The following is a 12,409-nucleotide window of genomic DNA, read 5'->3' on the forward strand; positions in this document are numbered from 1 at the left end:
GTGTTTGCTCGTGTGGCAGGCCTAGTAACAATAGCACGAAAACCATTTTTTGGACCAGGCTCTTGAGCGTTTCATATTTATATCAAAAGCAGAATCGTCAAGAAACACGCAGTTCGTCAGAAATTTCATGTCCGTATTTTCCTATTTACAAACCCAATTGTATCGCTCCTGAATCTTTATTGGACTGTTTCACTCAATAGAATAAAATCAGCTTTTTTCAACGAAAGGTTGCACTCACATCTCATAAAGTTATTAACAGTGCTGCGTGATATTTTAAGATCACGAAATAGCTTCAATAAATGTTCGGTCACTTCAACAACAATAGCAGAGGGATTAGCGTCGATGAAGTTCATAACCGTCGTTTTATGCTCTTCAGTTAAGATGCACTTCCGACCTACTTTTTTACAGCTTTCAAAAATACTGTCAGGGCACACATTATGTTGGCTAACCCATTTATAAGCTGTTCGAGGGTGAATACCCAACTGCTTTGCTGCAGCTGATGCAGTCATACACTTCAATCTTCAGATCGAAAAACCTAGCTTTATCCTGGACCGTATAACGCACATGTTCTCGTTTTGGTTTTGCCTCCCTCATGTGAATATCTTCATTTTTTGGCTTTTCTAACAACATCGGGCAAGTCGGAGAAGATTCATTGGGGACTACATTTCTCAAGTACTCTGTATGAGTAGCAATAGTCTCAACAATAAATTCATTCTGATCAACTATGTAGTCCATGGGCTCAGGATCACTATTCTCATCAATAACATTCCCATGCCCATCTTCATATAGAAGTATTGTATCCATGCTGAATTGTAAAGTATTGAAAAAGAAAAAGTACTAGAAAAAAAAATATTACTCACTCCTATTCATAGTTTTCTTTGGTGCCAAGAATCACGATGTGATTTCTAAGCAAGCGAGGAGTGTCTTCATTTCTAAAAATATGAAATTGATTTTGATTGGCTGTGACATTACTTGTTGGAAGCACTGTACACTATGTTGAAAAATTATTCGCGCATTTTATAAAAAAAAATTAGCGTACTTTTTCAACATAGTGTATAGTATATAATTTCTGCTTTCCATCACTTTCTATAGATTTTTGCCTTATTTGGAAAGGTATCCACAACACCAGATCTGAACAAGCCTACTGTAAAGCAGTTACAAGCAGAACTTGCTGCAGCCAAGGCCGAAATCAATCGACTACAGCAACAAAACGCCTCCCTTCTTGAGCGGTTAGCTCAGTCACCATCCACCACTGTGCCTAAGCGCGTCCCTATTGCTACCATTCCCCGTCCACCTGCTTCCCCTTCGTCACTGCAACTTAAACCACCTACCAAACGTCCCCCACCTCCAGAGCTTGAATCTGTTCCCCTCCAAAAAGCCTCCAAATCTAAAAATGCTCCACCACTTCCCAGCCAAACGGCTGCTGCTCGCACTTTCAGTCCCCCTTCCACCAATCAAGGGTTTAAATGCCTTTATCTCCCTATACAACGCCGCCTTCCCATTCGTCAAATACGTTCCTTACTTCGACGATTGCATATCAACAGCAATCGTGTCCTAGACATTCACTATCCCGACCGTCATCTTGTTGCCCTCCTCCTCCATAACGACTATGAAGCTGAAGTCCGCTCTCAATTAGAAAAATTTGAAATCCCCATACATGATGATTACGATCCTATGGATCCAAACAACCTTCGAAACCCTAACTATGACGACTTTGATCAAGATGAAAAGGAGTGTGCCGCATGGAGCGTCTTCACTCAACGCTTAATTCGTGCTATCCATCGCCTCAAAGGCCCTGTTCAGCGCGCTGTTGCTCGCTTTTTCGTTGACAAAGGCATTATAGCTAGCGTTGTACTTAATGAGCTCTTTCCAGTCAAACAGACTTGAGTTCTACTTTTATTTTATGATATGACTTCCTTTCTTGTGGTCCATTTCCAAACAGTGATTTATTCACAAGTTACTTCTTACTCCCCCTCTGTCCTTTTCTTTTTTTGCCCTTGCTTCCATAAGGGATTTTATAGCTTCTTTCACGTCTCATTTGATCTGACTTGGGCAATTATGGTGTCCTGAGACACCGCGTGCTCATTTAAGTCATTAAATAAAAGTATTATTTAAACGTATAGTATATAAATCCTATCGCGGCTCTTTCATTTCCATTGAATCGACTTTAGAAATCTCGTCTTCAATATTAAAGGAATACATGAATTCTTCAGAAATAACTTTATTAGAGACATCGAAAAGTGTCTAAATTAGAATTGCACAAAGAAAAATCATTATACGCGTTTTTTTTTTTGTTTAAATTTTAAACGTGATTTATTTATAAATCCAATTGAGTGTGTGATGTTTGCTACATCTGTTCGCCCGGACCATGTCAATTATAATGAAATGTAACAGGAAATAAAAAAGTACCTCTTCGAATGAAGTGTAAAAAAGGTTAATGGGATAATATGTGGAAGATGGTAGCATCCTTAATGTTTTGAAAGATAATTTACAGGCTGACTATATGGAGGTCTGTTACGAGCACATATATGATGGAGAAGGATCCAAGGGACAACTGTGCGATTTAAATGAGGAATATCTGCTGGTAAAGATTCAAAATGAGCGATAGAGAGTATTCAATAGCGCTGGGCATCTGTAGCCGGTTATGCATTTGAAACAGTGTATCACGTGCTTTTTGTGAGCGTCTGGTTTGGATGGGGGAGACAAGGACTTGCGTTTGCCACCAGACAGCCACCCAAGGCATCATCTTATATATCGGCTACGTTCTGTTCTGGTCACTGATTACCAGTAGATTGGATCAATTGAGATCGTTGGCCTACAACAGCAAAAAAAGTAAAATAAAATAAAACTCTCTTGATGCAAAAAAAATTGTTTATTTTATTAAATATTCCCAAAAGAACTTACAAAACTATATAGAAAAGGAAATGTTAGAAATCTTTTTCTTTTATGAATTTGTATGACATGGTAGTAGTTCATTAGCCTGTTCTTTATTCATACTAATAAACTGTTTGTATGTCATTTATTTTTTAATCTTGGATTTTTGTATCGGCCAAAATAAACGATGGTGTCTATAACATCGTCGGCCTTCTTGAAATCCTCTTTTTTTGTATATATGATTGTGTCATTTTATACTTACATTTAATATCAAGCTTCTGTTACGTGTATTATATTCAACATAAAAGAAAGAAAGAGAAAATAGCTTGACGGGAAAGGAAAAAAGCTTTTTGTAAGAAAGGCAGTCAACTGTTACACATAACGAGGGGATATAATTTATTCTTACATAACCACTCAGGATGTGTTTTATTAAAAAAAGGTTTTGTTACCATTTACAAGTGTAATAGTAAAATTTGTTTGCATTAGGGTCTTATAGGCAATACAAGTTAATTGCTCTGTTTGAATATTCATCGACAAAAAACAAGCTTAAGAATAACCAAGGATTAAATCATCTAAATGAAACATATATTGCCTTGAAAGAAAAAGGAGAAAGATGAATGAATGGTAATTATAAACAGGATAGACTTTAGGTATTAAAAAATGCTTTGTATGTTCCAAGAAAATAATGCATAAATAAGAGAGTGGATGATTTGCAAATAAATCTTGCAAGGCAGTAAAATGGTGACCGCTGTTTTAAATGAAAACATCCCCCATTTTTCTCTTTGCTTGTCTTTTTCTTTTTCTTTTTTTATATAAACGAATGAGTGAAGCAAAGACTTTTGAAAAGGGTGTAGCTGCACCTAAAACACAGTTGAATGGTTCTGGGCTCCGTATTGCTATTGTTCACACACGTTGGAATTATGCTCTTGTTGATCAATTATATAACAAAGTATATGAAGCCTTAGTCAAGAAATATAACGTGTTGCCTGAAAACATCACTACTGTAAATACATACTATTATTCAACACACAGCTTAACCTTGAGAATAGGATACTGTCTCTGGTGCCTATGAACTTCCAATGGCTGCCAAGCAACTCATTGAATTGTCACAGTCACAAGCTTCCGAAACTGCCGGTGATCTGCTCGGCTCTCCTTCTGTAGAAAAATCTGAAAAGAAAAAGAAGACGGGTGCATTTGATGCTATTATCTGTATTGGTCTTGTCATCAAAGGCGGAACTGCTCACTTTGAATACATCTGTGATGCTGTTACTCACGGTATCATGAGAGTTCAATTAGACACTGGCGTTCCTGTAATGTTTGGCGTCTTGACTTGTTACAATGAACAACAAGCTATTGCTAGAGCTTCAACTGATGAGGGTTTTGAACACGCTCAAGAATGGGCTGCTGCCGCCGTTGAAGCAGGTTTAAGAAAATTTCGAAAGCTTTAAGAAATAAAATGCCGATAAAAGGTTTATCCTTTACTGCTTTATTATTGCTTTTTAGCATCTTGCTCACTGATACGTTTACGTTTAATCATTGTATTTATGTATGTTCCAAAGACTACAAAGGGTATGTATAAGTCGATATTGTTATCAAATCTATTTATAATTTACCAAATGCTACAAGATTAAAAAAGGGCACCCATGTTGTAGGTGGTAAGAAGCTTTGAGCGAATACTAAAGTAAGTGGTGAAACGACCCACGAAACCTTTTGCATTGGTAAAAGCCCAGCTTTGATGTTTGCTTTAAGTTTTTCAGGAGATCGAACACCAGCAAGAATTGCCATAGCAGTCAAATAAACTATTATACAATTGATAAATCGAATCCCCTTCTTTAAAAACAACTTTTTTCTTACCAGAATTCATAACAGGTGAGATAATCAAGTTGGAAAACAATAATTGTCCAACTTTAACTTTGGGACCTGACTTTCCAGCAAAGAGTTTGTTCATAATCTCATACATTAAATGATTCAGTGGTCCAGAAATAAATAAACCTTGTTTAATTCAGTAAGTTTATATTATTACTTTTTAATCTTGTTCACTTACCATAGCAAGCCATTTGAACAATACGCTTATCCAACTTTTTTGAACCAGAGAGCTTCTGAGCTGTCAGTTCTTGAAGACCAGATAATAGACCTGAGGTACATGCTTTGGTACGCAAAGGATTTGTAGCAAGGTTGGAAAGATACCATGCAAGAAACAGTTTTGCGCTGCTGTTAGAAGCCGCACTAGACATGGGAAATTTCTATAAGAAAAAAGAAAAAGAAATGAACAATAAATCTCACATTTAGTAAGCAGATACAAAATCTAAAGTTTTTACTTTCGGAGTAATAAATATGTTACAAGCTGATTTAGAGAGAACGGGTAATCTATTTACACATTTCGCTGTACTTGGCTTTTTTAAATCGACTTGAAGTAGTGCAAATGACACATAAATTGGGTAAATACTTAATAGAATATATGTTATTTGGACAGAAAGCTCTATATTTATCATACGATCCTCTCATTTTCGCTCATCAGCACAAATTTCGTAACTCTAAGACGGATAGTAAGATGAGCATGATTAATTGAAAACATTCTATAAATCAATGATTATATTTAAACAAACATAATTCTTACATATCATATTTAGGGATGAAATCAAGCAACATTACGACAAACATACTTTTGATGAAAGCAAAGATCAGGCTATGTTACGTAAAACAGTTGCAACAGCTGACAAGATGTTATCAAACTTACAAAAAGATCAAAATTAAATACGTTGATAAACGTTCCTAGATTTTTGGGAGGCACTGATTCTTTTGACCAGTAAGTGCCGAGACGAAAGAATGATATATACATAATGAGCTATAACAACTCACTGTCCTCTCTTGCATCGATACTTTGTTTTTTGTTCTCTTTAAATTTACTCGATTTTTCTAATCAATTTAATGTTAGCATACAATAAAAGCTAACTTTTACGAAATTACTTTTGTTCTAATTAAACTATAAAGTATGATAATAAAGTGTTAAACCTTTGAAAAGTACGACAAGAAATTCTAATCTTGTATTTAGACATATGTGATATCAGCATTATCCGTATCTCTATTTAACAATGACTATTGATTCTATTTGAAAATTGCTGCTTCCTGCTAAATATTGCATTAAATTTAATTAGAATGATATTAACAATAACAATTTGTAATCTCCAAGTGTAATTCCGTATTTGATGTATGCTTCATAAGATTGAAGAACATTGGGCAATTGACATTAAGTAACTAACATAGGTCGGCTAACATGAATAACTTTCTTGAAATGTCTAGTACAAAATTCGCACTTTATTTTTTGTATTTCAGCAGATCCGGTATCATCCAATGTTGTGCCAGAAAAGAAAAAGAACAAATAGAAACTGATCGAGCCGTTGAACATGGCTAGCCCTTTGTTTTCTTCAGTGTTAGAATCAATTCATTATAATAAGCAGGGATGTGGGGTGTTCTTCCCATGCTAAGGACCCAGTAGTCAGTCTAAAAATGCACTTTAACGGTATGTATAGATAATAGAGAGATCTATGAATAAGCATTTTGGAACCAAGATCCATTTCTATGATCCGAGAACTAGCATGGCTAACAATCCATATTGACGCCAATTAAAACAAGATGTAAAATACATTGTCAATATAGCAGAAACATAGAAAAGGTTAATAAGATAGAAGCTGATGAGAATTATGGTGATAACGTTTTGAAGCAGAGTGACAAGAGAGCAAGATGAGATGGGTTACTACCTGGATCAATTAATGAGCGTGCAATCAACTAAAGATAATTAGTGGTATAATTTGATAACTTTTGAATATTTGAAGATCCCCTAGACAACTGCTATTAGATGAATTATAATTATGATAAGAATTTATTATTTTTTTTTAATATACATACTTTATCTTGTTACCTTTGTGAATTTTTGAATTTTCCCCTTTATATGTTTTGTTTACGCAGATGGAGATTGCGGAAAAGGCAACACCTTTTTTCGCCTTTATTTTGCTTATTAAAAGTGAAATTACTAAATAATAAAAAGCAGTAATCAAACCAGTTTAATTGATTCTATTAAATGCTTTTTCTCCATTGGCAAATCATCATTTGCTTATCTAGTTTACATTAAATAAAAAATTAAAATAAAATGGCACAAATCTTTGGATTTCATCTTTTTTTAGGTAACAGTAAAAATTTATTTATGTAGTCATTAGCAAGTAAACGTCCCTTTTCTTTGTGACAAAATGAAGTTAAACATTTGGTTTAATACAAAGTAGTTTAGTACTTTTCTTGCTCGCTTTTGTTTGACATTGTTCTTAAAATTACATACTAATCAAACCTTCTTGCATATTGTGTTGTGCATAATTATGAATTCACTTTCCTATCTTTTCTTTTGTAAGAAAGAAGTAGTAAAGATTCTTTCCAAAGACAAAGAGGATTGCATCATTCATAAGATGACATGTATGGAGCTCATCTTCTCTGTTTATATACAATCTACAAAGAAAAAAGAGGGAGGGGTAGAATAAAATAACGATAGGTCTTTAAAAATTTGTGAAGTTTATGCCGGTTGGTGAACAAAAAAGCATATTCAAATTTTGTGCAATTCATTAAGAGATCAGTATCTAAGGGAATATTTCTATTTTTTTTTTTTTTTTTTTTTTTTTTTTAAATTTTACTTTCTCAAGATGACAATTACTCATTTTCGCCATCATTAATTGCTGATAATAGTTTTTGGGGTGGACAGAATTGGACATAAGCAAATGAGTATACTGCAAGTTTTTTTTTGGTTGAGTGAATGGTTTTTTTTTCTTTCCGTACATTGTTTGATAGCATCTCTCTATACAAATGGTCACCTTCTTTTATGCTTTTATGCATATTTTAGTTTTACCTACTTGCTCCCTGTTGTTGGCATTTTTAAGAGAAATTACTACATGTGGTAACATGCTTGTTTTCAAGTACTTGTAATAATGATTTTTCATTTCAAGTAAAAAAAGATCTATTCTGCATAACATATTCAAAAAAGTATTCAATGAGAAAATGAGGAGAGTTATCAGCTTCCTTTAAGTTAAATAGCTATTTGTTAGTTTTGTTTTTACTTTATGTGTTCAGAAAATAAAAAACATTATTGTACTGATAGCAATTGTATACAATAACAGTTGAGTATCTACTGACAATGAAAAATCTTTCTAATGTAAACATAGTGAGCCGTTCAGTTAAGTCTTCATTCGTATTTATGATCTGTAATTTAATCAAAAGAAAGTGATGCGAGTGTAATAAGAACTGATTTAAAAATTTATTTTGTCCCAGATCAGTTACATAGGTAATAGATTATTAGAAAAAAAAGTTCATTTGCAGTCTTCATTAATGGTGCTCAACTACAGTTTTGGTATTTGAAAAGTTCGTAACAAATAGTTTATATAAGTTGAATAATGAACTAAGCCACATGTGTTGCACGAAAAAGATCACCGCTTTATTTCTCAGCAACTTTTTTTTTTCTTTCAATAAAACAAAATGATCATCCCTGTTCGTTGCTTCTCATGTGGTAAAGTCATTGGTAACAAATGGGACAACTATTTATCCTTGTTTCAAGCTGAATATACCGAAGGGTAAGTTTGAAGTTGTAATTTTATAATGTTTAGTTAATTATTTTAGTATTAGTGAGGCATTAGATGCTCTTGGACTTAAGCGATATTGTTGTAGACGTATGGTTTTAACTCACGTTGATTTGATTGAGAAACTTTTGCACTACAATCGTAAGTTAATCTTCTCAACATCACTAAAAATTTCTAACTTTTTCTTTGGTAGCTTTGGAACGCATTAGAGATCGTGGACGCTCTTAGATTCAAATAAATACTTGTTTTACGATATAAGAAAAAAAAAGAGAAAAGGAAATAGATAAAAAAAGAAAGAACACACCTTATGTAAATAAAGATAGCATTTATCCGACAAGTGGCTACAAAAATAACAAGTTACATCTTTTCTTATTACGGGTTCCTAAACTGCTGAGAGGTCGACTTTTGTGATAACATATGTGAAAAACTATGGTTGAAAAAAAAAAACACTTTTTGTGTGGTTTCTCTTATATTTTTAATAGTAAGATTTTGTTTGAATTTCTCATTTAATTGGCCTATCATGGATTTGAGGAGTTTGCATATTTAATGATTATGGACTTTATTTTGTATGCCAGTTTCAAAAAACAGACTTCATGGAGTAACGTTTAGCTTTTTAATAATCTCTGTAAAATTATATAGTTCAGACAAAGATTCTTGAAAAAACCATCTTTAATATAAGTGTATACAGATTTTTGAATGGTTGCAAATGCTAGAGATAAGTTTACGTAATCATCACCATTTATAATAAATGAATTCAACATAAACCCCTTCGAAAAAATAAGAAAATCTAATACAATTTACAAAAGTATTTTGTACTTTGAAGGGTTTCAAGCAGAGAGCCTTTTGGTAATTGTTATATAGCCTCTCAGGCCAAACACCAACTATCTTTTCATTTTTCTGCATGTCATTGAATTCGAACTGAAGCTAAACTATAAAATACATCGGTCGCATTTTCAATAACTGACAGTATGAATAAAATACAATTACACATAATACAAACACATATCTACACACAAGTATTTTTCATAATTCATCGCTGTTACTTTTATACAAATGAAGCTTTATTTTATTTTCAATCAATTTGGAAAGGAAGGCATAATTTACTAAAAAACAATAGTCAGTCTTATTGTTATTTGACATTCATAACTCATTTTGTCCTATACCTGCTTCATGGCATCCTTGTTACCCTTACGTTCGAGGATAGCGAGACGGCTCTTGTCCAACTTGAGCTTGGTGACAACAACCTTGGAGGCGCTGATACCAATAGGAGCAGTAGCACCGTTGACCTTTTCACGAGAGACACGGTCAATGTGAATAACCCACTTCTTACGGTAGACTTGCACAATCTTGCCTTCACGTCCCTTGTAGGTACCGCGGACAACCATGACTTCGTCGTCTTTGCGGACAGGGATAGAACGAACACCATGCTTTTCACGGAGTTCCTTGGACAAAGGTGCACTCATGATCTTGCGACGAACATCAGAGGTGGCGGTGAAATGAGCCAATCTGCTCTTTCTGCGGGAAGAACTGACGTCTAATTGAAATAGGGTTTAATTCATCCATCCATTCCTGATATGCTTTAATTTTTTGTATAGATTACCAGCACTGTACTTCATGATTTTTATTTGGGTGCACGGAAAGAAGGATTCATTGCTTGATGCAGGATGCTTTTCCTCTCAAAAACTTCCTCGGTTAATTTATCTTTCTTCTCCCCCTTATTGTATCGTCAGGTTCGGACCGAATATTTTCACTGTCCGGCATGCTAGTATTTTAATGCAATAAAAGGTATACAGAAAAAACAACGCCAAAGGGCGGATTTTTACATCCCAATGGACAGTTTTTTTTTGTCAGTCTGGTTGAAGAACAATTTAGAACTGGCCAAATATTAGGATTTGATTGATCAGCTTTTTGAAAATAAATTGGTTACCTCCTCGAGACCAAATCGATTACTTTCTCGAAATTGAGTTGGTCAGTGTCAAGATACTTCTACATAGATCATTCCTATATTTGTATACGGAGATTACCAAGATATTTGATCTCTGGAACTAGTCGTAGACTGGGAAAATTCTTTCTCAATTTGTGCTGCATCAATCTTTTTTAAAGGCCCAACTTTCGAAAAGTTGACAACAACGAATGAAGCTATACAACCAACAATGCTTATAGGTAAGCTAGTATAAGCCTGGAAAAAAAAGACGAGGTAAACTATTTTCTTTTCAATTAAAAATGAATGTTTCTCGCGATTACGCGTTAATTGGTTTCTGTTATCACTTCACCGTATAGCGAAACTAAACATAACATACAAATTAGCAACTGTCAGTATAACTACAATTTTAAATATATCTTCGACACAGACAGCTTTCAGTTCATAATTTTCATTGTTGGCCATGTTGAGATGAGAGAAAATTGCATTCATAAATTGTGAAAGTTGTGAATGACTTCCTAAATTATAGATATTAGAAATGCTATTAACAAGTTTTTAATTTACTTACTTGGCATTATATTGTTCTCATCTTCATAAGTTTTTGGAGGAGCTGGTGAAAGATATTTTTTGTAGGTGAAGGGATTGTAGCTAATTCTTTTCTTTGGAACCAATATGGGTTTTCATTCTAATAAATCATAACAAACATCCAGGTCATCATAGCTGTCTAATTTGTTTCTTGCTTTTATGATATTGCTGGGTGTAAATTCCAAACCAAATAAAACACATAATACGCAATCGCGAGAAACATTCATTTTTAATTGAAAAGAAAATAGTTTACCTCGTCTTTTTTTTCCAGGCTTATACTAGCTTACCTATAAGCATTGTTGGTTGTATAGCTTCATTCGTTGTTGTCAACTTTTCGAAAGTTGGGCCTTTAAAAAAGATTGATGCAGCACAAATTGAGAAAGAATTTTCCCAGTCTACGACTAGTTCCAGAGATCAAATATCTTGGTAATCTCCGTATACAAATATAGGAATGATCTATGTAGAAGTATCTTGACACTGACCAACTCAATTTCGAGAAAGTAATCGATTTGGTCTCGAGGAGGTAACCAATTTTTTCGTGGAATCGATCAATTCTAAATTGTTCTTCAACCAGACTGATAAAAAAACCCACCCATTGGGATGTAAAAACCGCCTTTTGGGAAAATAAAAGCCGTCCTTTGGCGTTGTTTTTACCGTAAATGACTCAAGTGTCGTGTTTCCTTTCTCATAACACTACCTTTTCCTATCAATAATGCTATCAAACATTTTTGAGATTTAAGGTTTATGTAACTCAATTGCTTTTAAGCAGAGCACGCTGATAAAGTAAAATTTTAAACTTTTCAGCTAAAAAAATAAAAAAAAAAATCTTGACTCATGTTTCATATGTGGTGCAAAATAAAAAAGAATTAGATTTGCAAAAAAAGTATTGGTGATCATTTACTTATTGTATTAAAACATACTGAAAAAATTAAAGTGGTGGATATTTCTTGTAATAAATTGCCTTTCTCTTTACTATTATTAAATTCAGTCCATGAATATCTATTCGAATCTCACTTTGCTATCCTAAAGACATATACTATTCTCAGAAATAAGCATCCATACCTTTCCATACAAAATATGTACACAAACATACTTCATTGTACACACTAGAACCGGGTAAAAGTATAGACGATGATCGGATGATTATTTTTTTGTCCCTGAAGACCCTCCAAATGTTATGCATTTGGAGTGTGCTCTTTTTTACTGTGTGTTTTACTAATTGCCTCCTCTTGTTGACTGGCATTAATGTTTTATTTAAGTAACTATTGCTTTTAAACAGCTCTCTATCCATAGCTATTATGATGCTAGTTTTTTAATCGAAACTTTAGTTATTCCCAACTAATAAAAAAGCTATAAAAAGCAATGACGATGTTTGAAAATGTTTCACAAAATAGTACTTTGCAAATTTAATACTTAC

General features: G+C 33.7%; 8 protein-coding genes across 8 annotated transcripts; 4 read left to right on the top strand and 4 right to left on the bottom strand.

The window, feature by feature from the left end:
- Window positions 1-802: 802 nt before the first annotated feature.
- On the top strand, window positions 803-1,887 carry RO3G_07904 (uncharacterized protein; the record flags this gene model as incomplete). Its single annotated transcript, XM_067662494.1, has 3 exons — window positions 803-812; window positions 873-898; window positions 1,093-1,887. 3 exons carry the CDS (start codon window positions 803-805, stop codon window positions 1,885-1,887), a joined length of 831 nt encoding a protein of 276 aa, XP_067518595.1.
- Window positions 1,888-2,380: 493 nt separating this feature from the next.
- Window positions 2,381-2,781, top strand: RO3G_07905 (uncharacterized protein; the record flags this gene model as incomplete). The annotated part of the gene is made up of 3 exons (XM_067662495.1): window positions 2,381-2,387; window positions 2,484-2,584; window positions 2,623-2,781. 3 exons carry the CDS (start codon window positions 2,381-2,383, stop codon window positions 2,779-2,781), a joined length of 267 nt encoding a protein of 88 aa, XP_067518596.1.
- A 913-nt stretch (window positions 2,782-3,694) lies between these two features.
- On the top strand, window positions 3,695-4,322 carry RO3G_07906 (6,7-dimethyl-8-ribityllumazine synthase; the record flags this gene model as incomplete). The annotated part of the gene is made up of 2 exons (XM_067662496.1): window positions 3,695-3,877; window positions 3,924-4,322. 2 exons carry the CDS (start codon window positions 3,695-3,697, stop codon window positions 4,320-4,322), a joined length of 582 nt encoding a protein of 193 aa, XP_067518597.1.
- A 588-nt stretch (window positions 4,323-4,910) lies between these two features.
- RO3G_07907 (uncharacterized protein) lies at window positions 4,911-5,108 on the bottom strand (the record flags this gene model as incomplete). Its single annotated transcript, XM_067662497.1, has 1 exon — window positions 4,911-5,108. The coding sequence occupies one exon, from the start codon at window positions 5,106-5,108 to the stop codon at window positions 4,911-4,913; it is 198 nt and encodes a 65-aa protein (XP_067518598.1).
- Window positions 5,109-7,481: 2,373 nt separating this feature from the next.
- Window positions 7,482-7,817, bottom strand: RO3G_07908 (uncharacterized protein; the record flags this gene model as incomplete). Its single annotated transcript, XM_067662498.1, has 3 exons — window positions 7,482-7,496; window positions 7,551-7,711; window positions 7,763-7,817. 3 exons carry the CDS (start codon window positions 7,815-7,817, stop codon window positions 7,482-7,484), a joined length of 231 nt encoding a protein of 76 aa, XP_067518599.1.
- Window positions 7,818-8,385: 568 nt separating this feature from the next.
- On the top strand, window positions 8,386-8,714 carry RO3G_07909 (DNA-directed RNA polymerase I, II, and III subunit RPABC5; the record flags this gene model as incomplete). Its single annotated transcript, XM_067662499.1, has 3 exons — window positions 8,386-8,480; window positions 8,533-8,627; window positions 8,680-8,714. The coding sequence occupies 3 exons, from the start codon at window positions 8,386-8,388 to the stop codon at window positions 8,712-8,714; spliced, it is 225 nt and encodes a 74-aa protein (XP_067518600.1).
- Window positions 8,715-9,643: 929 nt separating this feature from the next.
- Window positions 9,644-10,102, bottom strand: RO3G_07910 (uncharacterized protein; the record flags this gene model as incomplete). The annotated part of the gene is made up of 2 exons (XM_067662500.1): window positions 9,644-10,020; window positions 10,087-10,102. The coding sequence occupies 2 exons, from the start codon at window positions 10,100-10,102 to the stop codon at window positions 9,644-9,646; spliced, it is 393 nt and encodes a 130-aa protein (XP_067518601.1).
- Window positions 10,103-10,506: 404 nt separating this feature from the next.
- Window positions 10,507-10,982, bottom strand: RO3G_07911 (uncharacterized protein; the record flags this gene model as incomplete). Its single annotated transcript, XM_067662501.1, has 3 exons — window positions 10,507-10,654; window positions 10,787-10,925; window positions 10,976-10,982. The coding sequence occupies 3 exons, from the start codon at window positions 10,980-10,982 to the stop codon at window positions 10,507-10,509; spliced, it is 294 nt and encodes a 97-aa protein (XP_067518602.1).
- Between the last annotated feature and the right edge of the window lie 1,427 nt (window positions 10,983-12,409).

Source organism: Rhizopus delemar, genomic scaffold, assembly GCF_000149305.1.
Source record: "Rhizopus delemar RA 99-880 supercont3.5 genomic scaffold, whole genome shotgun sequence".
NCBI lineage: Eukaryota > Fungi > Mucoromycota > Mucoromycetes > Mucorales > Rhizopodaceae > Rhizopus > Rhizopus delemar.